This window comes from Melitaea cinxia, chromosome 10 (assembly GCF_905220565.1).
Source record: "Melitaea cinxia chromosome 10, ilMelCinx1.1, whole genome shotgun sequence".
In the NCBI taxonomy this organism is placed as follows: Eukaryota; Metazoa; Arthropoda; class Insecta; order Lepidoptera; family Nymphalidae; genus Melitaea; species Melitaea cinxia.
The window spans coordinates 13,301,670-13,327,295 of NC_059403.1; the positions used below are offsets into that span (position 1 = coordinate 13,301,670).

General features: G+C 33.7%; 1 protein-coding gene across 1 annotated transcript; it reads left to right on the top strand.

The window, feature by feature from the left end:
• The first annotated feature begins 7,390 nt into the window (after window positions 1-7,390).
• LOC123656978 (cytoglobin-like) lies at window positions 7,391-16,784 on the top strand. Its single transcript, XM_045592586.1, has 4 exons — window positions 7,391-7,507; window positions 13,933-14,093; window positions 15,566-15,791; window positions 16,647-16,784. Exons 1-4 carry the CDS (start codon window positions 7,427-7,429, stop codon window positions 16,782-16,784), a joined length of 606 nt encoding a protein of 201 aa, XP_045448542.1. The 5' UTR covers window positions 7,391-7,426.
• The last annotated feature ends 8,842 nt before the right edge of the window (window positions 16,785-25,626 follow it).

The following is a 25,626-nucleotide window of genomic DNA, read 5'->3' on the forward strand; positions in this document are numbered from 1 at the left end:
GTTCAGTTCGTGTATTTCGAGCGTCTATAAAGAACCTTGGACAAAAAAAGAAGCAGAAAATTAAAAAAAAATTAAGACCAAACAACCTATACGACATCTATCGTTAATAGCAAGTAAGGTGGTTGTCTTACTGTCTTCCTGTACATAGTTTTATCCGAATTTTAAATAATACTTTTCTTTTGTCATACAAACAACGATTATAAACAAACATTTATAATATTTTATCTTTAATGTTTATTATTATTTCTCTTATATTTTTTTATGACCTTAATGACGTAGCGCCTGGTTGACCGAGCTAAGCTCGGTATTTTTACTAAATCGTGAAGGATTAGTAGAAGAGAGAGTTAAAATGATTTGCTGCCGGTTTTAATGAAGTCTTTTTTAATAATAAAGTAACGCACGATGTGTAACAAAGGCAATGTATAAAATTAAAATAAAAAATGCCGGTAAATTAAAAATTGATACTAATCACAAAATCACAAGATTGAGAGTAATTGCTTCTCAAAAACTGATAGGCGCTCCAACAAATCGTGTTTTTTGGAAATCATATATATTATTGGAATCATATGTATTATTGGAATCATATAATACGAATTATATATTTATAAAATATGAATAATATTTTTTTTACCGAAATAATCAAAAATATAAATAAATATAAAAAATCAAAAATAATTAAAAAATAATAATGATAAAATATGAATAATATTTTTCAGTATTACCGACATAAATATTAAAAAAATGAGAACTGGCTATTTAAATAAAAAATAACGAGTGCAATTAGAAAAAAATAATAATAATCGATCTTGTCGCGCGTTAAAAAAAATATGTAATAAATATATGTAAATGCAATTAAATTAAAAGAGCATAGAACAAGAGAATATTAATTCTTTCTTAACGCGACGAACTAAATCACAGAGAGGTAAATATATATTTTTAAAAAAAAGTTAGCGATCAAATTCGATTGAAGATCAAAATTAAATTAGACTAATGTAGAAAGTAATTTAATACAAGGAAAGACAATTTTAAGCTTAATACAAATTTGAATGAACAAACAACTTTATCTTCCTTTTATGGATTAAACGAACGAGTTTAACAGAACCCGAAATTATTTTAAATCTATACTATGGACTGAAATACATTTTTGATTAATCCAATATTAATTAAAACTACACTGAGCGTTCGAATTATTTCTGACACGTGGGTGGAGGTTAACTGTGGTCACTTATCATAACGGGTCTCCTTGACACGTGGCTCCGCAGAAACTCCCTGGATGATCACCCGCCAGTCTCTCGACTTCAGTTGTCCAAACTCCACCACCCCATCTCCATCACGATGTCAGCCGGGGTTAAAAAAAATTTTCTCGGCCAGAGGGAAGAATCCCGATGCTGATCCGTGCTCCAGCACAGCACGAGCCACAAGGAGGATCGAAAAGGTTGAGCAGTTATTTATCGTAGATGTTGGGGTTCTAGCAGTCAACCCACAAAATCCTGCCACGTGGTATCACCGGCAAAGACGGCACCGCACGTGTCCGCCACGCCAAGGACCCCAACGAAATCGTACCCAGAACCTGACCGAGGCTGAAGACAAAGGAAAAGGAAGGAGCTGCACAGCACCAGCGCTTATATAGTGCTGAGCCTAATCTACACCGCGAACCCCACCATTGGTTGCTTACGCAGCCCTACGTCACACGAAATACGCTAATAGCGAAACACCTAGCAATGAAGAATAATAATTCGATGAAACGAAATAATTGTTAAGAGAATGACGAAGAATAAAAATATACGTTACAATCTGGAAATTTGAGGATTTGAACCGTGATCTTTTCAGTCGATCGCGACTGGCCGATTTCCCACATCAGCTATTACAACTTTATTGACAGGTGCGAAATTTACTTTCGTATTCTAACGATATTGTAGCCATTTTTTCATTGTCTTAAAACTGGGATAAAACGACATTTTGAATCCTAGCTAGATGTATTTATTTCCATATTTTCATATATATATATAATTGCTCGTTTAGTATTAGATATACAGAACTGTTTGTTCGCTTACAATAATGAGGAGGAGTTAATTAAGAAATGACTAAACTCCGTGAATGTTGTTTTTTTTGTGAATACATGATATATATAAAATTGTGGTGTAAGCAAAGTTGCCTTACACATAGGTACATTTTTTTTATTCTTTATTATTTATGGAGGGTTTCGTCAGTCTGACGATGCCACCCTCATAGGTCTTACAAAATATTTAATACTTTCTACGCTTAAGAGCTACTTTCACAATTTTACACAACATTCTGGCTTCCTCAAATAGCGGGTAAGCCAGAATACAGTTACACTAGCCAACCTCATACAAATCCACTTGCAAAACTGATTTTTCAACTTCGTTCCGAACATATTCTACCATAACGTGATATACGTCTTCTTTTAAATTACATTCGGTGCAATTTGGCGAATTTATTTTACCAATTAGATCAAAAAATCCGTTTAGAGGGATGTGTCCAGATCGAACATAGGTACATAAAAAATATTAAATAATATTTACAATTCATCATTCCGTCATTCCGAACACCGAGTCTAGTTAATATTTTTCCTAAAAAATCTATAATAATAATATAAAGTTTGTTTGTTTTTTTGAACGCGCTAATCTCAGGGACTTCTGGTCAAATTTGAAAAAAAATTTCAGTTTTAGATAGCCCATTTATCGGAGAAGGCTATATATCATCACGCTAAGACTAACAGAAACGGAACACCAATGAAGAATGTTTCAAATCGGGTATTTTTTTCCTTTTTCTCAAAAGCTTACTCTGCGTACGTTGCGTGCGGATTAAAGTTAGCATTAGCCAAAGTAAATATTCTACTTGGACAAAGTCGCGTGCAGAAGCTAGTTACTCCATAAGTTGACAGTTTATGTATTTATATAAAAATATAAATAAATCAATAAAAATAAAGCACATTATTTTACGTAATATTATAGTACTCATTATCAACTAGGTCCCCGATATGAACATTGACAAGGTACTGGGAAAAACGATGTATATCTATTTAGGTATAATTTTTTTTTATAATCATACTTTTTATATCAGTATCCAAAAATATCTAATTCACTTAACATAACGTTAAAAAAATACCGGATTTTGATTCTAAAATTGAAATAATTACGCGTTGTCACAACATTACAAATCATTAAATTCGACCGTTTCACAATTTTGTGTAAATTAAATATGATTGATATTTACATCAGAGTGCTTATGAACGTGGGCGTTTCTATAATTCTGTAGTAAATAATTGTGTTTTAATGTTGTCACAGCTAATGAAAAGTTAAGTTAGAGCGTGCTTACATCATGTTCACATACGTTTATTATTTTGTTTTCCTTCATAAATAAATCATTCTGATATAGCATTTTATTATATATTTTTTTATTATCTCATCGACATCTATTTTCACCGATTTTAATTTCAAGTATACGTTATAAATAATAAAATATACTAAAACACAGTTTTGAATATGTGGTATGGTAACGTTTTTACCTCATTTAGGTACGTAGAATTTCAGAACGTGTAGTAAGATTACGAATTTAGTTTATTTATTTAAATTTTTCACATATATTAATTTAATTTAATCGTTAAAATACTAATTATAACATAAACTGTAACCTACCTAGGCCATACCATCCAACTAGGCCGCAACAACTTCGAGAAGGAGGCCGATAAGAGAATTCGGTTGGGCTGGTCGGCGTTTGACAGGCTTCGTTGAGTCTTCACTTCGAAGATTTTGCAATCATTACAGCCTATACAGTCCACTGCTGGACATAGGCCTCCACAAGTTTACGCCAAAAATAACGTGAACTCATGTGTTTTGCCCATAGTCACCACGCTGGGCAGGCGGCTTGGTGAACGCAGTACTGGCTTTGTCGCACCGAAGACGCTGCTGCCCGTCTTCGGCCTGTGTATTTCAAAGCCAGCAGTTGGATGGTTATCCCGCCATCGGTCGGCTTCTTAAGTTCCAAGGTGGTTGTGGAACTTTGTTATCCCTTAGTCGCCTCTTACAACACCCACGGAAAGAGAGGTGGTGGCTAAATTCTTTAGTGCCGTAGCCACACAGCACGTTTTGCAATGCTTGAAGATAAAAATCTTCGAGCGATGCGTCCTGTCTGTGTTAACGTATGAAGCGGAGACGTGGACATTCACGAAGGGACTGGTTCACAAGCTTGAAGTCACTCAACATGCAATGGAAACGGGCTATGATTGGGGTTTCTCTCAAAAATAGAAATGAGACTCCGAGAGAGAGTGAAAGTAACCGACATAACCCACAGAATTAGTAGGAAGTGGCTGTGAGCTGGTCATCTGTGTTGCAGGACCGATGCCCGTCGGAGCAGACGTGCTCGTGGAGTGAAGACCGCGCTTGGCAAACGCAATGTGGGACGTTCTCCAGCCCGCTGGGCAGACGATCTACGTAACATTGCATATGTAGGGTAGATGAGGATTGTGAAAAACCCGGGTCCTATGTCCAGCGGTGGATTACAATTGGCTGTACTGATTGACTGACTGATAAAGCCTGCAACACCAAAAGCACCAATCCCCACGCCAGAAGCTCTGGTCACCTTACTCACTACAGAATATAACACTGCTTAAGTACAGTTTTATTTAGCTGTGATCTTTTGTAAGCTCGAGTTACTTCCCCAGTCGAGCTGCTCCAGATTTTGAGCAGAATAATATACCCTGCTATGTGCAACCTTAGTTGATATAATTATCCTGGTGTGCTCTACCTCAGTTAAAATAAAATCATCAACGTTATAACTAAAAAACCCAGCCGAAAGTTCTACCGCGAATTTCAGTTTAATTTAATTAACGAGTTTTAATTTTGTCAACGTACTACCGAGTAGGTACGTGACGTTTATTTTCAATTTCAAATTATATCACATCATACATTCGCTCGTCATTTATAAGTTCTTTTAACCTAATTGAAAAAAAACATAGCGAAAACTCCGACTGATGGTCCGCCTAATATTGTGTACTAATTATAATGCTTAAATTTATGTGAAAGAATTAGAAACATGGATATTTTATTTTTTACTAAACTAGACACACAAAAGCTGGTAATTGAACAATGAATAACACAGACTAATTTTAATCCACGGACCACGGTTAGATAGCGTTATATTTCGCGGACTATATGTTCTAGGGTATATCCTGATATTTTCGTTTGAATCGCTTTTTGTTGAAATCGCTTCTTAAACCCTTTGAGACATTATTCTACTTACATAGGCAAAAACTACTTTACGGCTTATCGTTAAGACTAGCTTACTAAACGTATTCTAACTTCTAAAAAATTGGCACTGCAGTAATTGAAAAATTATTTAGAGGGTAACAGTTTTAATTGTAATATAAAATACGTTACTTTCTTTGAGCATTTTATATTATAAATCTTACACCATTCAATTTTAACGAATATCTTAGGAGTTATTGTGATTATTACAGTGTATTCAAATAAGTTTTTTTTTACTTGTAATGTGTATGTTTTTTTTTACAAGTTTGTCTTTGATTGTAAACACACCAACAATAAACAAAGCTGTCAGCTTTACCCGTATTTTTCGTGTTTTCTCAAGTGACATCAGATCAACTTTATTCGACTTAACTATGGTATTGAAAATATTGATATGAAATAAAATTTCTCATACATTCGTATCTACCTTAACTATTCTTCTTTCTAAGCAATAACTACTTCAATACATTTAATTAAAAAAAACTGTATATTTTATTTATACATATTACGTCAGCTTTTTATTTTGGACAGACCATCGTCTCTAAATATAGTTATTTACTGTACATTTACATGTATGTCATGTGACGCATGATGTGAATTGACAGCATGCTGTAAATGGGCTGTTATCCTTAATTAATTTATTAAATAATAATTATAATAATAGACCAAACCGGAGTTGTATAATTCAACATTATAAATTGTTTATTAATAAAAATATTTACACTTCTAACTTAAATATTAAATTCTCAATTTTGGTAAATCTCGAGCTTCCCCCCCCGAGGGTTCCCAAAAGGAAAATATAAAAAAAACATAGACTGAAGATATTAATTAAGAAACACATGATATGATAAACATCAAAACTTTTCTTCTCGAACTATTGTCCGATAATAATGTACATATTAAAAAAAAAAATGTTTAATTTAATAACATAAACATAGCTAAAATCACATGACACAAAATCAACCCAAAAAATTAAACCAACAAACAATATATTTTTTGATAAGGCTTACTAAGTTAACTAATTTACATAGAGATAACTAATACTTAGAGCAGTTTAACAATTTACTTTCTAATTAAATTTTAATTTAAAAATTGACATAGCATTCTTGAAGAAAATAGTTTTTATGTATAGTATGTATACACATGCATATAATGTGACATTAATATAACATGAATGTCACGTTAATAAATAACGTGACATGAAATCTAAAAACAATGCTAATATTTATATTATATTAATAAAAGTGAACAGGGTTGAGAACACAAATGAATAATGCAGACTTTCTAAATAACATAATTGTGTTTGCAAGCAAACGAAGAAAAACCGACTTCAATTATATCGACAAGTAATACAACGTAGGTAGACAAAAAAATGTCAAGTAAATACGCATTATCAAAGATTACTCCAAAAGTTATAATCAGATCTCGATGAAATTTAAATATGACCACATGATAAACATCGGCTTTCGATCAAATTAAAAATCATCAAAATCGGTACACCCAGTAAAAAATTATGCTGATTTTCGAGAGTTTCCCTCGATTTCTCTGGGATCCCATCATCAGATCCTGGTTTCCTAATCATGGTACCAAACTAGGGATATCTCCTTTCCAACAAAAAAAGAATTATCGAAATCGGTCCATAAACGAAGGAGTTATCCCCGAACAAAAACGAATTGAGTAACCTCCTCCTTTTTTGAAGTCGGTTAAATAAAAAGTATGTTATCTAAGTTAATGAAGGTATTTATTTATTGCAATATAAATTGATTCGAAGTTACATTACTCATTATTACTTTAGCTTCGTCAGTATTCATTAGTTGTCCTGACTGTCCTTGCCCAGGCTTATCGGGAGACGGGTGTATTTGTAGGGAAGCCTCTACGTCTAAGCATATTCTCTTATCTAACAAAGAAACATACTTCTCTCTTTCGGCGCCTTAGATATACATTATTATATTATTATTTCATCGAAATAAAATATTTATTTAACCGATAACCGAGCAATTGCTTTTTGTCATAATTATAGTTATTTATTTAAAACTTACCACTTGACAGACAGTTAAACAACATGTCTGGTACACAAAGTAGATTACAAAAAGGTTTAGTGAGTGTAACTTACTTCAGTTGTTGTTCATTTACGATTATGTGAGGTTCTTTTGTTTCGAAGTATGCTTTTTTTTTACTTGTGTTCAACATTTGTTTTACTGTCTGCTTTCGTTGTACTGAAGAGGGTGAAACTTAAACGTAAGGTAAACCGATATTTTGTATAAATCTTCGTGTTATTAGATAAGTAGTTTATCCTATGAATTCCTTTAACGCCGAGTTGCACGAAAAGAAATTAAAATTTAAGTAGAGATTAAACTAATTTAATCACAAGAATTTCATACAATTCTTGCGATTAAATTAGTTTAATCACTACTTGGCGTAAGTCACTTAGATTAAGTGTACTAGTGTAGTAACTATTTATTAATATTATAATAATTACAACATACTTAGATACAGAACAAAAAATAACGAATTAGTAATTTTCAAATAATTTAATACGATTAATTTATTTAAATTTTAAACGGATGGATGGTTGTGATTGGCCTTTTTGATTATATTTCATTCTTGTTTGTTTTATAATTTTTTCTGTGCTGTGTACCATCCCTTATAAGTAAATAAATAAATAAATAAATAAATAAATATTAGGAAATTAATTTACGAATGAATACTAGCTAGATAAGCCTTTATAAGATACGAGTAGATAGACAATTTGTTACATAAATAATAAGTAAATTGCAGTTGAAAGACGGTTTAAAAAAGTAAAGATAGAATATTGCCTTAAAAACTCTACAATTTAGTTTATTATTTTCAAAATTATAAAAGTCTTCAAACCAACTTGACACAGATCAGGTTTCATTATTTAATATTACTAGCTGTGCCCGCGGCTTCACCCGCGTTGAAATCAGTGAGTCACAAAGTTTTTTCAACAAACTTCCAGTGAAACTCTCATCAAAATCGGCTTAGCCGATCCGTAAACCTTTCCCTTGAAGCCCTCTCTCCATTGGTGAAACCGCATAAAAATCCATTCAGTAGATTTTGAGGGAATCGATCACATACACTTTTGGGGACTTGGTTTTATAATACACTAACTGTTGCCCGCGGCTACGTCCGCTTGGTTATGAAGATATGCATTACTATTAAGATGTTTAACGCAAATTATTTTTTTATTTCAGTTACTTGAAATGCTTATCACAATGAGTAACTTTTTGAAAGGCACAATTTAGTATAATTTAATAGTTATTTTTATAAAACCTCTCTATACACCCCATTTTTAGTTTTATTTTCAGGCTGCAGTATAAATAACCGATCAGGCGAACTTATAGCTGCTGTATATGTTTCATATAAACTATTAACCCCAATTAAACCCCCTTCGCTGTGGAATATCGCAAAACCCGTTCTTAGCGGACGTCTACTAACTATAATCTATCTCCCTGCCAAATTTCATCTTTGTTCATCCTGGATGGATGGACCATCCAGCGGTTTTTGAATTCTCGTGATGAGTGAGTCAGTGACCTTTCTGTTTTATATATATAGATTACGATGCATTATTTGGACACCTCCTCAGCATCTATAGAGCATATATTTTAAAATTTCAAGTCTCTTACTTCAAAAACATAAGACTTTCATACAAACTTCCGAACCCCGTTTTATCCCCTTATGAGTTGATTTTCGTAAAATCAGTTCTTAGTGGATGTCTAAGCCCCATAAGGAACCTACCTGCCGAACCTTAAGTTTGTAGTTGTTATAGTTCGGAGATTTCGTGATGAGTGAGTCAACCTACCATCCCCCGTTTTAACCCCAAAAGGGAGTCGATTTCTAAAGATATATTATTTGAACACCTCCTCACTATCGATAGAGCATAAATTTTAAATTTCAAGTCTCTTACTTCAAAAACATAGGACTTTCATACAAACTTCTAACCCCCGTTTTATCCCTTTAGAGGTCAAATTTCGTAAAATCCGTTCTTAGCGGATGCCTACGTTTTATAAGGAGCCTACTTGCCAAATTTCAAGTTTGTAGGTGTTATAGTTTCGGAGATTTCGTGATGAGTGACCTTTCGCTTTTATATATATTATTATAGATTATTATAGATTACCGACTTAGAGCCTGTTTCGGTAGGAACCCCTGATAAAGTTTATCTGGCACGTAAGTTACTGACAGGCTTTATCAGAAGAAGGTTAAAAATGTGTTAGGGTATTTTATTTAGGGTTACATTAGAATCTGTTTTCCTTCAATTTATAAACTATAACTTTTTGATTTATAGTTCGATTTGACAAATAAATTTGAATTTTCTGATAATTAATTGTGTTTGCTCGCAAACGAAAAAAAAAACCGACTTCAGTTACATCGACGAGTAATACAACGTAGATCGACGAAAAAATAGTCAAGTAACGACGCGTTATCAAAGATTACTCAAAAAGTAGTTATCAGATATCAATAAAATTTATATGTGACCACATGACAAACATCAGCTTTCGATTAAATTAAAAATTATTAAAATCGGTACACCCAGTAAAAAGTTATTGCGGATTTTCAAGAAGTTCCCTCGATTTCTCTGGGATCCCATCATCAAATCCTGGTTTCCTTATCATGGTACTAAACTAAGGATATCTTCTTTCCAACAAAAAAAGAATTATCAAAATCGGTACACCCAGTAAAAAGTTATTGCGGATTTTCAAGAGTTTCTCTCGATTTCTCTGGGATCCCATCATCAGATCCTGGTTTCCTTATCATGGTACTAAACTAGAAATATCTCCTTTCTAACAAAAAAGAATTATCAAAATCGGTACATCCAATAGTAAGTTATGCGGTATAATACAACGTAAGTCGACGAAAAAAGCGTCAAGTAAAAACGCATTATTAGATATAGCTCGAAAAGTAGTTGTTAGATCTCAAATAAATTTAAATGGGACCAATTGGCACACACCACCTTTCGATTAAAAGAAAATTTGTCGAAATCGCTCCACCCAGTCAAAAGTTCTGATGTAACATACATAAAAAAAAATAATTGTGTTTGCCCGCAAACGAAAAAAAAAACCGACTTCAATTACATCGACGAGTAATACAACGTAGATCGACTAAAAATAGTCAAGTAACTACGCGTTATCAAAGATTACTCAAAAAGTAGTTATCAGATCTCGATAAAATTTATACGTAACCACATCGCACCTTCGGTGGAACAAGGGCGTATCTTACAAAAAATCGTAAAATGAGTTAAATATGCAGAAATGCCCAAAAAACACTCTAGTATCTAATGGGACAAAGACTCCCATTAGATTCACTTTAAAAGTCGCTACACGGCAATAGTGTCTTTGTCATTTTGAATCGATTTGGTGGGCGTTTTGGCGCGACATCGTCTCATTGGTCAGTTGCGCCGTTGCCCCCGCGTGCAATGTTTTTATCTTGGAGCGTCAAAGCCGCGAAGGTAAATATGCCTTTTGATATTTGATATTCCTGGAGAGACAAAGTCATATTTAGCACACTTATGCCTTTTTTGTGAGCAAATGCTTGGAAAGACAAAGCCATTGCAACATTTGTGACTTTGTACTTCCAACATTTTTATTATTTTATAGTGTTATGAACAAATGTGGTGTTGTTATTCCAATACATGTTTTATAAAATAGGCATAAAAACAATTCATACTTTCTCATACCGAATTCCTTTCTAACTCTGAGTAGTTGATTACACTGTGACAAATAATATTTTTTTTTAAGTTTAAAATGGTGTTGCTGTTTAAACTCTGAAGCTTTATTCTAAGTTATACAGTTAAATTTTCAGGGAAAAATGGGATCCCGAAGTCGAAAAGTTTTGATGATGTTAAATGATGACAAAGACATTCAGAATATCGAAGAAATGCATGTGCCTCAAATTGATAGCATCCAAACCACCTTCATTGAAGACCACCAGAATAAAAAAATCATCATCATCATCATCATCATCATCATCATCATACCAGCTCATGGACGCCCACTGATGAGCATAAGCCTCCCCTAATGCTTTCGACGACGATCGGTCCTGCGTTGGTTCTTTTTTTTGGCAGCGGGATTTGAAGAACTTAGACCCCACCGCACGGGCAATTTCCACCAGCCCGTCGTTGAGCTCGTCCACATTCACGCAGTCGGCCAGGCGACAGGCTAAAGCGATTTTGGAGTTCGAGTTGAAAGCTCTCGGGGTTTTGAATCTGAGCAGGCGCAGGTCGGAGCGCAGATCCTATCAGCCGACCCCTCTCAAACTTGATATTGATATTCAATGTGCCTCGGACAAGTCGGTGATCACTTCCTGTTTTCACAGCGTTGATCACTGAGACATCACTAAATATGTGCTTGTTCGTCGACATGATAAAGTCTTATCTCGTTCCTGACGGTGCCGTCGGGACTCCACCAGGTCATTTGCGCCGTTCCGGCTTCCTGAAGAAGGAGTTCATTATAAAGAGTCCCTCCTTCTCCATGAAGTCAGTCAGTAGCCAGTCCCGGGAGTTCCGTTGGTCGTATCCAAATTGCTCCACTCACAACTCATCACCGCATCGTCTGCTTAGCTTCGCATTGAAGTCCCCCATCACAGCAATGTAGTGGCATGTAGAGCTATGTATGGCTGTAGAGATTTCCTCATACATAGCTTCCACTTCGTCATATGAGTGTGTCCAGGTCAGTGCGTAAACCTGTATGACCTTTAGCGAATACCGCTTGGATATTCTGAGTATAAAGTACGCCACCCTACTCGACACTCTCCTGACGACGTCGATGTTGTTGACGAGAGCCTTGCGGACGAGGAACCTGACACCACCCTGGGACTGTTGGTCGCCCTCCCGATAGTACAGCAGGTTGCCAGACTTGAGACATCGAGTCCTCTCCCTCTCTTCGGACTTCAGATAAGCCTATAATATCCCAGCTCAACCTGCTGAGAGCTTCTTTCAACTCAATGAGCTTCGCGTCGGTCCACAGCGTCCTAGCGTTATATGTTGCCAGGGCCAAGTGTCGTCGTTGGGTGTGGTGGCCTGGCTTCTGCCGGAGATTATAGCCTCCTGCCCCGCCGTTATCGTGGCCTCCACCGTAGGACTAGCGGGGCCGCCGGGGACTGGGGGACAATTTTTTGTCGTGTCTGCCATTTAGGGGGATTTGGCGTAACCGCCACGCTTGCTAGGCTGTGCTTAGAAGGCGCTGCTGCCCACCCTCTAGTCGTTTTTCCTCTATCGCCTCTTACGATACCCACGGGATGAGATGGGGTGAAATTACAGATACTTCTTTAAGGGATAGATCTCGTGCTACGTGATTCATTTGTTTTCTATGAAAGCATCGTTGCTATTATTATTTTAGTTTCTTAGATACGTTTCCTTTTTATCGTTTTTTTTTTTTTTTTTTTTTTTTTTTTTGTTAAATATTTACTGTAAAAAGCCAAAGTGGTCTGTACAACAATAACTATGAAGATTGTTTGTAGTTTTATGTTTGTTAGTTTTGATTTGTTCAAGTGGAGTTAGTAAGTGAGTTTGATTTGTAAGAGTAAAGTAAAAAACGGACTGATTACTATGGACAAAGATTTTATAACGTTAATATTGACGCTAATTTTAAAGGCAAATTCCAAAGAGTTTCGCTAGAGTTTTTTAAGATTTTTCAACAGAAGTTCCTAAAAAAGATGTTTAATTATAAAATAAAACATTTTTTGCAACAAATAAACTAGTTTCTATTTTTCAAAATCTTTAAAACACGCACGATAAATATGGTCATAATTACAAAACGATTTAAATGTTGGTGGAACAAAGGCATAAATGTACACCTTATTTTGAAAAAAATATTAATAGCAATTAACAAAAAATATTTGACACTTGCAAACTACATGGCCATATTCACAAATAAATAGGTCGTATTTCATGCAAAGAACAAACACTTTGAAGCAGTACAAAGACGAATAATACGACTCGGAATGTAAAAAAAACTTTAAAATGGCTCTCCTGTAAAATTACAAAAAGTGGAGTTGAGCCCTTGTTCCACCGAAGGTGCGACATAATAAACATTAGCTTTCGATTAAATTAAAAATTAACAAAATCGGTACACCCAGTAAAAAGTTATTGCGGATTTTCGAGAGTTTCCCTCGATTTCTCTGGGATCCCATCATCAGATCCTAGTTTCGTTATCATGGTACCAAACTAGGGATATCCCCTTTCCAACAAAAAAAGAATTATCAAAATGGGTACATCCAGTAGAAAGTTATGCGGTATAATACAACGTAGGTCGACGAAAAAAGCGTCAAGTAAAAACGCATTATTAGATATAACTCGCAAAGTAGTTGTTAGATCTCAAATAAATTTAAATGGGACCAATTGGCACACACTACCTTTCGATTAAAAAAAATTTGTCGAAATCGGTCCACACGGTCAAAAGTTCTGATGTAACATACATAAAAAAATAAAAATAATAAAAAAAAATACAGTCGAATTGAGAACCTCCTCCTTTTTTGGAAGTCGGTTAAAAAGAAAAATATGTAACTGACTTTTATCTGTTGGATACTGTTATATGTCAAATAGCTATATCAGCCACCAGTGAAACAGGACCTTTGACAAACCAAAGCATACAAGTAATGGCGTTATTTCAAGCTACCATCTAATCTGTTTTCTGTCTAATATTTTGTTTTAAAGGTGACGATGGGTAGCTGGTTAAGTTACTTGTGGTGGGGTGGAGATCCAGACGTAGTGAACCCCCATTCTGGACTCACGAGACGTGAGATTTATGCAGTTCAGCAGTCATGGGCTCCAGTATACGCCAACTCTGTTGCAAATGGAACAGAGCTGTTAAAAAGGTAAACAAAGAGAAAACGTGTGAGAAAAAGGTTTGTGGTTGCACTCCTCTGAAACAGCTCGACCGTTTTTTTATGATTTTGGTATATGGTAGGTAGTAGGGCGTAATATATATTTCATGCCGCTAGATTATTAAGGGTGTCTCACTCTAAATCCAAAACAATATTTCTATTTAAACTTCGAACTTTGACAGTTCGCAAAACAGGACCGTCTGAAGGGTCAGCTAGTAGCTAGATATACTAATACAAGCCTTAATGACAAAATATAATTTGTTTTTACAACCGGCTCTACAGTAAGAACCTAATAAAATATTTATGTTGTAGTGTACTTCTATACTGAATACGCACTACTTTATTACTTACTTTGAATTTAACTTCAAGCGTTGGATGATAAAACGGTTATATTCTGTATTATTTCTATATCAAACAACTTCAATAAGTAAGGATAGTTAGAGCAAACTGCAGCGGCAACTGCAGAAACAATTAGTTTACATATTCGACGCGGTAGTACAAACAATACAGTTCCGGGCATTAATTTTATAACATTAAAAGACTTATGATTATGAAAAACTTTTAAATAAGTAAATAGTTTTTTTTTAAATACACCGCCTTTGTACACTGTTTTTTTTTTATTTATTTGTAATATGTTATTGTATTGATCGTTGTTGTGTACAATAAAGAGTATCTATCTAGTCTTATATAAAAATGCCAGCTCAATTTTCGTAAAAAAGTGTATGGTCATAAATACCTACATTTATGCTACTTAGTACTGAAAGCAAACGAAATTAATGATAAAATGGGTTCCCCCGTTTCAACGCCTTGGCGTAATTAAAAGCAGACTCCCGTGTCTGCGCGTTGTTACGGTAGATGAAAGCTGCTCCCTTTCGCGCCACTTAACTTTAAAACTCTAGTGATACGGCGGAAAAATATATAAAAAGCTGAAAGAAAAATAATAATTTATTTTTCTGTGTGAGTTATTATTCACCTGGAATCCGCATTCTTTATAATATTGGAAGACACTTGTTCTACAAGACAAAACAGATTTTCATACAAGTGACAGAAATCGATCTATTTGCTTTAGAATTCCAAGAAAATATAACAATAATGCTATTATCTAAACCTATTTTAACTTGATATCAATATTTTCTGATTTTTAGTAAGATTTTAATGTGAATACGCGCAATATTGTAAAGTATTTGGTCCAAATAAAGAATTTATCATTTATTTATATTTTTTTAAAGGTTCATCTGTCAAGGTTCAGAACTCTCCGTAAAATATAAACAAGTATATTAATCTTATAAGGATAGTGTGGTGTATTTATTTAATTTAAAAGAATTTTAAATGAATATATATATATATATATATATATATATATATATATATATATATTAAAATACACCACACTAATAGTGTGGTGTATTTAATCGTAATCGATACTTACTATATGTAGATTAAATAAAGGAAACTGTTTTCAGGTTTTTCCGATCTTATCCGGAAACCAAAGAGTTCTTCAAAATGATAAAGAAATCGTCTGAAGAAGATTACGCCCAGAATCCTCAGTTTAAAGCGCACGTGATCAATTTAATGAGTTCCATCAATTTAGCGGTGAACAACCTCCACCAGCCTGAAGTCGTTGCCGCCATGATGAATAAATTAGGAGAGTCGCACGGGAGACGAAAAATACAAGAAGAACATTTTTACGTAAGCTTAATACATTTAATACATACTTACTTAGTTTATAACCTTTTATATATTATGTATTTGAAATATACTAAGAAAGCTAACAAAAACTCAGCTCTAACGTTTCAAGTACATTTTTTTGGTGCTTTGCGTTGAGGAATAACTGTAAATTCCGAGAAAAAATTGTGAGCCATTAGCCAACCAGAAATAGAAAAACGTATTGGATTAACTGTAAATTCTTCCTAAAAAGGCTGTTGCTTAATTATTTAAAAGAAATGTCACAGAAGCTGTACTTTATATAACACTGGAAGAAATGATAAAATTCTAACTTCAAGTTTTCAACTTCGAAAAGTCAATGTTTGCTTTCTAGGAATTCATGTATATAATAAAATACCGCAAACGGTTTTACATTTGCCATCAAATAAAATTAAAGTACCTACACATACAAAAAACATATAAGAAAAGTCAAAAAAAATGGTTAGATTTAATGTTTCATGTACCTAAGAACATTTCATGTACCCAAGTATAAAAAGGGTAGGTACTACAAGCCAAAATTAATGTTTGATTTTTTTTTATATCACTAGGTCGGCAAACAAGCGTATGGCTCACCTGATGGTAAGCGATTACCGTAGCTTATAGACCCCTGCAACACCAGAAGCATCGCAAGCGCGTTGCCGACCCAATCCCCAATCCCCCCAGGAGCTCTGGTCAGCTTACTCACCAACAGGAACACAATAATATTTGAAAACAGTATTATTTAGCTTATTAGATATTAGAGACTTAATATATTTTTGTAAATTCCCTTTTATATACTAGTACTTAAATACTAGGAAATAAAATCCGTATTCAATTGTTTATTTTTTTTTTATTTTACAGTACTTAAAGGATGTCATTGTCAAAATGTTCATTGAAGTTTTAAAATTGGAGGGAGCAACGTTAGCCGCTTGGGGCAAAACTGTGGACTTTTGGTACAAGCATATCTTCGAATCACTGAACAACGCAGACACAAGATAACGCCTGAATTCTTATATTTACCTACTTACTAAAGATGTATGTACAAGAAGTAAATTCGTAAATAAAATAGCTCGCATCTTCGTTCAATGAAAATTAATCGTGAGTTAGTATTAGTAGTTAGAATAAAATAATTAAATATGCTTTTAATATTTGACATTTAAGATATTAGATATGTACCTATACTATCTAGGTATCATTATTTTATAGACTAGTATTTAGTTTATATTTATAAACTGTATTTTAAATGGCCTACAATCTACATTATGTAACTTAAAATATAAAAGAATGCTACGATTTTATAACATTTGATAAATAAGTAGCTTTAGTTAAAACTTGTAATTTAATAAAGAGTGTAAACTATTTGCATAAAAGGTGTAGCAATATTATGTTGTAAAATTAATAAATGAAATATTTAAACATATCAATAATAATTGTATATTGTTACTAAGAATTTACGGATTTATAATTTTTACAATTTTATATCAAAAGTATATATGTACGATAATGTACTCGTAAAAGAAAGCAATACAAAGCATTTTAATTACTCTAGATACTCCAGTAGAATGGCGCCATGACTACAGCTAAATATTGCTAAATTCCATGATATGTAGACGCAGTAAAAATTCAATGTTTATTTTAAAAAGAAAGAAAAAAATAGGCATTCAGTCGTGAAAAATTATTTTATAAGTAAATTTTATAGGTACTAAAATCCTTTTATATTTGACATTTTACATCGGATTTTTTTTTTTTTTTTGTAATCTCACTTAGCAAGCCGATATTACAATTCACCATGTAATGTTGTATTAGCAAAGAAATAAAAAAATGGTGATTCAATATTACTTTAATATATAACAAATGCCATATTTTTTTTATTTATTTTTTTTTTGTATAAAATGTACTATTTAGTAGCATAGTTTGGCCTACTCAAATGCCTTAAAATAAATAAATTTAAAAAAAATTCAAAATATTCGAATACATAATGTCAATAACTTCTAAAGTTACTAGCGTTATAAATAAACTACATCAAAAGCGATAAAAAAAAACTCTTGACAAAATATTTAATTAGTCTTTTAATCATTGTGTAAATAGCGAATAACACATGCATCTTCTGTAAATATGTGCAGAGAGCATTGAAATACAGATATCTATGTACAAATAATCATGTGAGCAAATATTGCGTTAATTTTACAAATTTGTTTAATCAGTAATACATTTAATATGTGTAAATATTCTCAATATCAAGACTTGTTTTATTTGACACTTACACGTTGTAGATCAACAATTTTTTTAGGAAGTAAAGTGTAGTTAGCAATCATATCTTACAACAGAAAAGCAACTAATATAACCTTATATCAACGAATGTACGTTTAGTTCTAAAACCTAAATAATTTTATTTTCATCTTCGTCGTTTTACATCATCTGAATAGAAAATAGTCGAATTGTTAAAAATAACTTTTAATATCCCAGGAGTCATGTGACATTAGGTAAATTTGGTTAACAGAATTTTGAATTTTACTAAATAAAAGGTAGAGTTCTATTTTAATTGATATAATATTATTTGTTAAAATGTGTACTTATATTTTTAAATATTAAAGATGGGCGAATAACTGTCTAGCCAGTTCCAAGAAAGTCGATTTATTCAGCCAAGCCGTTTTTGTTTCGTTTATTTAAACAGTTATTTTGATAAATTTCTCACTCTGTGTAAGTTTTTTTTTTAAATTACGCTTAAAGGCTTATTAAATTTTCTTTTTAATAATGGACCGAAGTAATAGTTACTATTTTTATTGGTTTAGCTATACAATCAACTGGAAAGAATATTGAATTATCCATGCTGCACGCCAATTAATCCTTGTAAAAGTTGACCATCCAGAAACGCAAACTTATTTGCTCTCTAATAATCAAGATGCCAAAAATGGTTTCAACCATCTATCTATGCTTTGTGTTGACTCGGTGCCAAAATTATCACAGATTCAGAGATCATATAATTAAATTAACTAATTGTATTTGCTCCCAAACGATTTTTTTTTATTTCAATTACATCGACAAGTATCTAATATAACGTAAGTAGACGAAAAAAAGTCAATAAAATACAATTCCTCTCCCTTTCTTGGAAGTCAGTTAAAAAGACAAGCGAATGTTATAGAATTTTAAAACCCCCGAGTAAAACGCTTTTTCGCATTGTCTACAAATACATCTCGACTGCAGCACCAAGTCAACGCGATCAAATCGCAAGATAATAACGGCAAGGAACCTACTCATTGAAACTTAACTAGTGAATCCAAACACAATGTCTGTAAATCTTCGAAGGATTAAATTCTCTTCAGACCGACGTGGTGGCAGCGTCAGGTCATGGTTTACATATAATTGTAATTTATATAAATCAAAGATCATATATATGCCAGAAATGTGAAGCGCTTATCGAATAACTTCATTTGATGCCGAAAATGGCTTGTACTATTTTGGAAGAACTAATAATATTCTTCGAACTGCTAAATAGATTTTTACCAAAAGTAGGTTTGAACCACCGCAAAGAAACTCGCTAAAAACATAAAAAACCGCACTGAAATCTTTCTATCGATTCGAGAGCTACGATGCCACAGACAAACATTAGCGAAAAACTTGCAAAAAAAAACAACACCCTTTTTTTGCATCGAGGGTTAAAAGTAGATTTGATTCCACAATAAAAATCGTTACAGATTACAATATAGAAAAAACGGCGCGAAAGGTCTGTGGACGGTCGGAACAAAGTTCCTATCGCTATTTGGTAGATGTTTGCTGTGCTGTCATAATTTATATTGCAAAATATCAAGTTAACAAAGTTAAATTAAAAACTTTCTAATAAAATATATTTAGTTCTATGTGATGCAATGTAGAGTACAGTGTACCTACATATATGTAAAAACCACAAAGCTGTACATGGAATAAATTATATTTAAAAAAAAAAAAAACAACGTCCATACAAGAAGTTTCGAGAAAAGGTTTCGTTACGCTTTTTTCGATCTCGATCTAGTCTCTCGCTCAGTATGTCTACCGCGCGTAACTTCGTTCCAAAAGTTTTTATTTGAGTAAATGTTGTAAAGATTTGGGAGGGGATTGTGGGAATAGGTGTGAAATGAAACTCACGCTTTTATATATAATTTTTTTATTTTTTTACAATTAATCAGATAACATACATATCAAACCAGCCGAAGTATGGCTAAACCCATTTATTATCTAAACTTATGAACAATACAAGAAATTGATACATCTCAAATTCACCTTAGTTTAAATATATAGATATATTATATATGCATTCACTCTACATATAATCTACAACCTACTTATTCATAATCTAATTTTTGCATAAATTCAAAGTAAATATGCCCAAAAGAAATATTGTTGAACTATGAATATACATATAACTTTTTGGCAATTAATTGAGTATCATTTCTGTGCATAGCAAAATTAATTTTTCTTTAACATGTAACTTAGATCTTATTCATAAAGAGGCCACAAATATAACAGCGTTTCTGTCGTCAGTTCGATTATATAGGGACTTTTGTTAAACATTATTGCCTATACTATAAACGTTACTCTTATGAAATGTAAGAAAAATATCCTTACGCGATAACTGAATTAGCCTAGCAGTGCTGTGCAGTAAGAGTAGGGTGTACGGCCACACTTGTGCGTACACGTTGCGCTGCGTACCGCCGGCCGGCGCCTGCGCTACACTTACCTTACAATACTTACTTACGATTCCGTTATACCGTACAACACTTCACATAATGATCAAAACAACTATTTGTCATCTACATAAAACTTTCTCCAAATGTTTATATTAAAATATGTCTACTTATTGTAACTTCTAAATAGTTACAGCCAACTTTACAAATAATTGATACATTAGACTCTCAAATAGATCTCTACTAACTATTATTAATGGTAAAAAATAAAGAATAAAATACTTCTAAACATTGCATTTCAATCACATAAGGTTTAGTTTAATTATACAATAATAACATCTTTTTAAAACCCGAACATAAGTATTACGAGAACATTGATATCGTTGAGTTCTGGAATGGAAAATAGCACACTTAAATTCACTAACTGTTACACTTACATAATAATTATTGTTCTTCTGTTTTGTTTGTAAAATAGATTGCTTTAGGTAGTTTCAGAAAATAACAATAAAAATATATATATTATATATATCGTCTATACGTCACGGTGATACAATTCATGATATATCTTAAAATAACTTAAAAGAAACGTTAATACAGGTGGGTGTACCAAATAACAGTGCAGTGCGCTTCGTAAGTACGGGGGGAGGCGATAAATAGGTTGACAATATGTGAGGTTAACGAACGAGGTAATAGATAGAGAAGGACAAGAGGCGGACGCCGACGCTTGCCTCTCTTATTTGGTACGACCGCGGACGCGCGCAGAGCCTCGGGAGCGAAAACAAGCGCCGTAAAGACAAGGCACATGGGTCGGTCCAGTGGACCTCCGCACCGGGGCTCTGCGTCTACGTGTACGGAAACACACCACGAGACGCAACTGACGACTAATTTACACTCACTTCACAATTTTGAGATTGAAAATATACGAGTTTCAAATAAATGCCGAAACGGTTAAAACGAAACTTAAGGAACACTATGGAAGCAATCTAATTGCGAACACATTTGTACTACGTAAAAAATTAATACACAACCCTTTGCGCGAAAAAGACTGAAAAGTTCAACTTTTTTTGTCACGTTTGAAACAGGTAACACTTTTAGTGAAAAATTAAGATTTTTTTTTTATCACGCCCAAAAACTCGCCGATGACTGACCTCGAGCGAGATGGATCATTGCATCGCGCGATATATAAATATAAAATATTTTTTTTAAATTACCTGTTTCATTACCAGTTAATACTACGTCTTTAGAATTAAATTTTTCTCATCACAGAGATTTACACAGAAAAAATCTTTTATAATTAGTCTATTGATATCATTATGAAAAATTTAGTATCTGCCTATTAAAAATACGATTCAAATACAAATATTGAGGATTTTTTTTAAATATTGGTGTAATGAGACGAGACAGCTTAAATCTATAATATAAACTTATCGATTATCATAACTTGATATTATTATAACGAATTACGTTACTGAGACACGTTTTAACATCTACGTTGTACTTTAACTCAAAGGTGGTACCAAAAATATACTTTATTATAAAAACAACGCCAATCGTTTATTACTTTAGAGAGTTATCAAACACTACAACACTAAAGGCAATTAAGTTCTTTCATTATTATGATATAACTTAAGACTTTATTATAATTATATAAAACCTAACACAATTACGGGGTTACGGATATGAATAGAAAGAAACGAATTCGAATAATAGAAATGTTAGTCGATATGCAACGTTTAAGATCAATGTTTAACGTAAATTAACTGCAAATGACATCGGTGGTAAACGATACTTACAAAAATTTAATGTTCAGTCTGTGCGTACAGATGACGATGTCATGACATATAACACTGGCTTGCGCGACGTGACGCGACGTGACGCGACGCGACGTGACGCGACGCCGTGTCGCCCCACGACACGTTTCCGCGGCTACGCGTGGCCTCGCTCCCGTACCACCGAACGACGAACGTATCCTATACGCTACTAAGTAAAAATATACGCAAAGCAGTATGTCTCGTCACATACAAAACGTGTCGATGGCAGTAGGAAACCTCTAATAAAATAAATATTTTTATCCGACTCACTGGATAATATTAAAAATATTTTTTTCTTAATCACAGCTATCAGTCTGTCAAAATTTAAAAATTAAGTATATTTTCAGAATTGGATTAGTCGTTCCTCACTTAAATAGGTTATTTATTCAAGTACGAGTACAATCAAGGTACAAAAGTGACTAATGTAAGACCGCAGAGTATTGTTTGACGCTGGTGCGTTTGACATACATGAGATTGTACAGTTAATTGGAACATAGAGATTTGGTCGTTGAAGCTACGTCATTATGTATATCAAGAACGGTGCGTCGAGAGGAGTCGAGTTCTCTTACAGTAGACGAACATTGAATATAAACAATTTCACACAGGTACAACAGAGATCTAATGAAAGAATAATACGAATAATAACTAGTTAGGATATGATAATTAATTATGCTCGATAACAAAAGCTCATTCAAAGCGATGTTCGAATGCGAGGAGACTAGAGAAGCAGTGTCTTGTGAAGTTAGCGAGCAGCAACTGGAGTCTACTGCATCAATTAACTGTTGGTGGGGGAGGGGTTGGCCTTGATACACATACATATATACATAAACGCTATATACTCGACAGTGAACGAATCGAATGCGAGCCAAGCGACATGAACTGGTACCGAAACACGGCAGAAAGTTTCGTGCCATGGAGGGACACATGTCAGTGGCTACGACTGGTACTGCCGATTGTGTCCACTTATTGATCTACGATAACATTACATATAGCAGTTAAAAATATTCTCAGCGATCACATTTATTTAAATTACCAAATAGAGAATTTAGCTTACTTCAACATTTTAATCAATGGCCCTCTGTTTACACGTAAAGTCACTCAGTACATTATTTTGTATTAATCAGTTGTTTGTGTTAATCGAGAACACCCTTTGTCTTACAGCTATATATACCAATAATACAAAAATTCATTCACTATAATTAAGGTAAATTTTAGATATTTAAACACTAAAATGTAAAATATTAAACATCCTAAATAAACTCTGATATTCCAATTTTTAGGCATTAGCTCAATTAATTAAATATATTCTTGAGTGACTATGACAAAAGAGAAATAAATGCAATATAATAATACTACCCAACCATTCCCTTGTATCATTAGACAGGTTCCAAGCTGCTCGGGCTGATCTGCCGCCTTAAGGCTACACCGCCTACCGCTACCGCTACCGCTAACTACGTCAAAGCCTTCGTTAGTTTATATTTGGTATTCACTTAATCGCACCACGAAACAAGACTAGAGGAATGATTGCCTCTTGTGCCGACGCCGACCCGCCACGACCCTCGTAATTAAGGAAGACTAGTTTCTTTGTAGATATCACCTAATATTCTTCTATTGTAATAGGACGTCAACGTACAAAAATATATATAAAAAAAGATAACAAGCAACTTTTAAACCTTATCAAATTAAAAGGCCCTCCTGAATATTGTACAATATCACTACGGCGACGCCAGAAACGACAGCGTCACGATACGAGCTCTCGTCAATGGAAAGATGAAATGTCTTTTTAGTATGCATCGCTGTCGAGCGCAATGGACGTTTCGAGGGTAAATAAACCACACCGTTCGTATATATTTGGTCCCTATACGAGTTTATCGATCAAATAAATAATATTTTAGCTATTTCGATTGAGATCGCATTAAAATGCGTTATTAAAGCCGATATCGTCACCGCGCCGCGCCTATGCCAAATATCCAATTTTTATTTAAATTCGACTAAGTCTCAGTGGATTTTGAACTACAACTAGGAGGCGAGGAGCGATGTAGACTATCGTAACGTTACACGTTACTGATTGAGATGCGTTCTAGGCGGACACATATACGCGAAAACGATGCAATACTCAACACAATGGTCCATTTTTAAGATAATTAAAAGCTAATCAACGGAGATGGCGAACATAATTTTTAAAAAAATTTCACTCGTGCGCCAAGGAAGTATAATAATAAAGTTTAAAAATAATAAAATAATAAAATAACAACAAATATGAGCAAACTACTATTTGAATACTTGAGCTAAAATAACACCAGAGCAGCTTGGACAGAACACCGAGCTCGGCGGCCGTTATAATAAATGGCTCCCATTTGTACGATCAATAGTTTGTGATGTCACATCCGCGCGGATTACCTAAGAATATATTACATGTGGTCGTTAATGGCAATAAGACATCGACTTTGGCATACAAGTGTTATGGAATCGGTTCGGGGCGCGACCCGCACGGAACCGCACGGGACCGGACGGGACCGCACGACGCCTTCGACGGATCATTCTCGAACTAGATAAACGATTCAGTTACATATTTAATTCGGGTAAACTTCATGAAAAACCAAATAAATAGATAAAAATATTTACACGTAAGTATAATATATAAAATGTTGATTGATGTCATAACACTTATAATAAAAAGTAAAACATAGCTAAGCTCATTAATGATTACACGAGGCGCCGCTCGCAGCTTTATATTGTCTACAGCTAGTCACGACCGGTGCCTAGCGCACAGTTCATTTACAAGTAATAACTTTCTGAAGGAAACTAGTAAACCTGCCATCGATTACGGTAACGTACCACAGTTTATTGAGGCACAATCATTGGTTTTTTATTCATTGCTTTTCATTTTTTTTTCGTTTTTTTTTTCTTTTTTTATTTTTTTTTTTTTTCTTATCCACTTACATTAAAATCTATGATAATTATTATAATTACTTTTAGGTACGTAAATTTATTCTAGATAACAGAAACAAGTCACGAAAATGTTAGAATCGAAAGCGTGAAGCGTATTAAAATCTTTTAAGAATAATTATAATTTCACAATATATACATATTACAGTATAAGGTGTAAGTCATATAAATACACAACAACATAATAATAACACAGACTAAATTGCACGTGGCGCAATCGTGTGCAGGAAAGAATGCAGTCCTTGAACCGAGAGGAGATTCAGTTTGCGCGGCCTAGCGCCACTCTCACAACCTACCGACACCGACACCGCTACACCACAACGCCTATATTATGTATCTTTATTTATTATAATAATAACATACTCATTACTTAAGTACTGTTTACATTTTTAACTGACTAAAAAACTTCAAGGCATGACT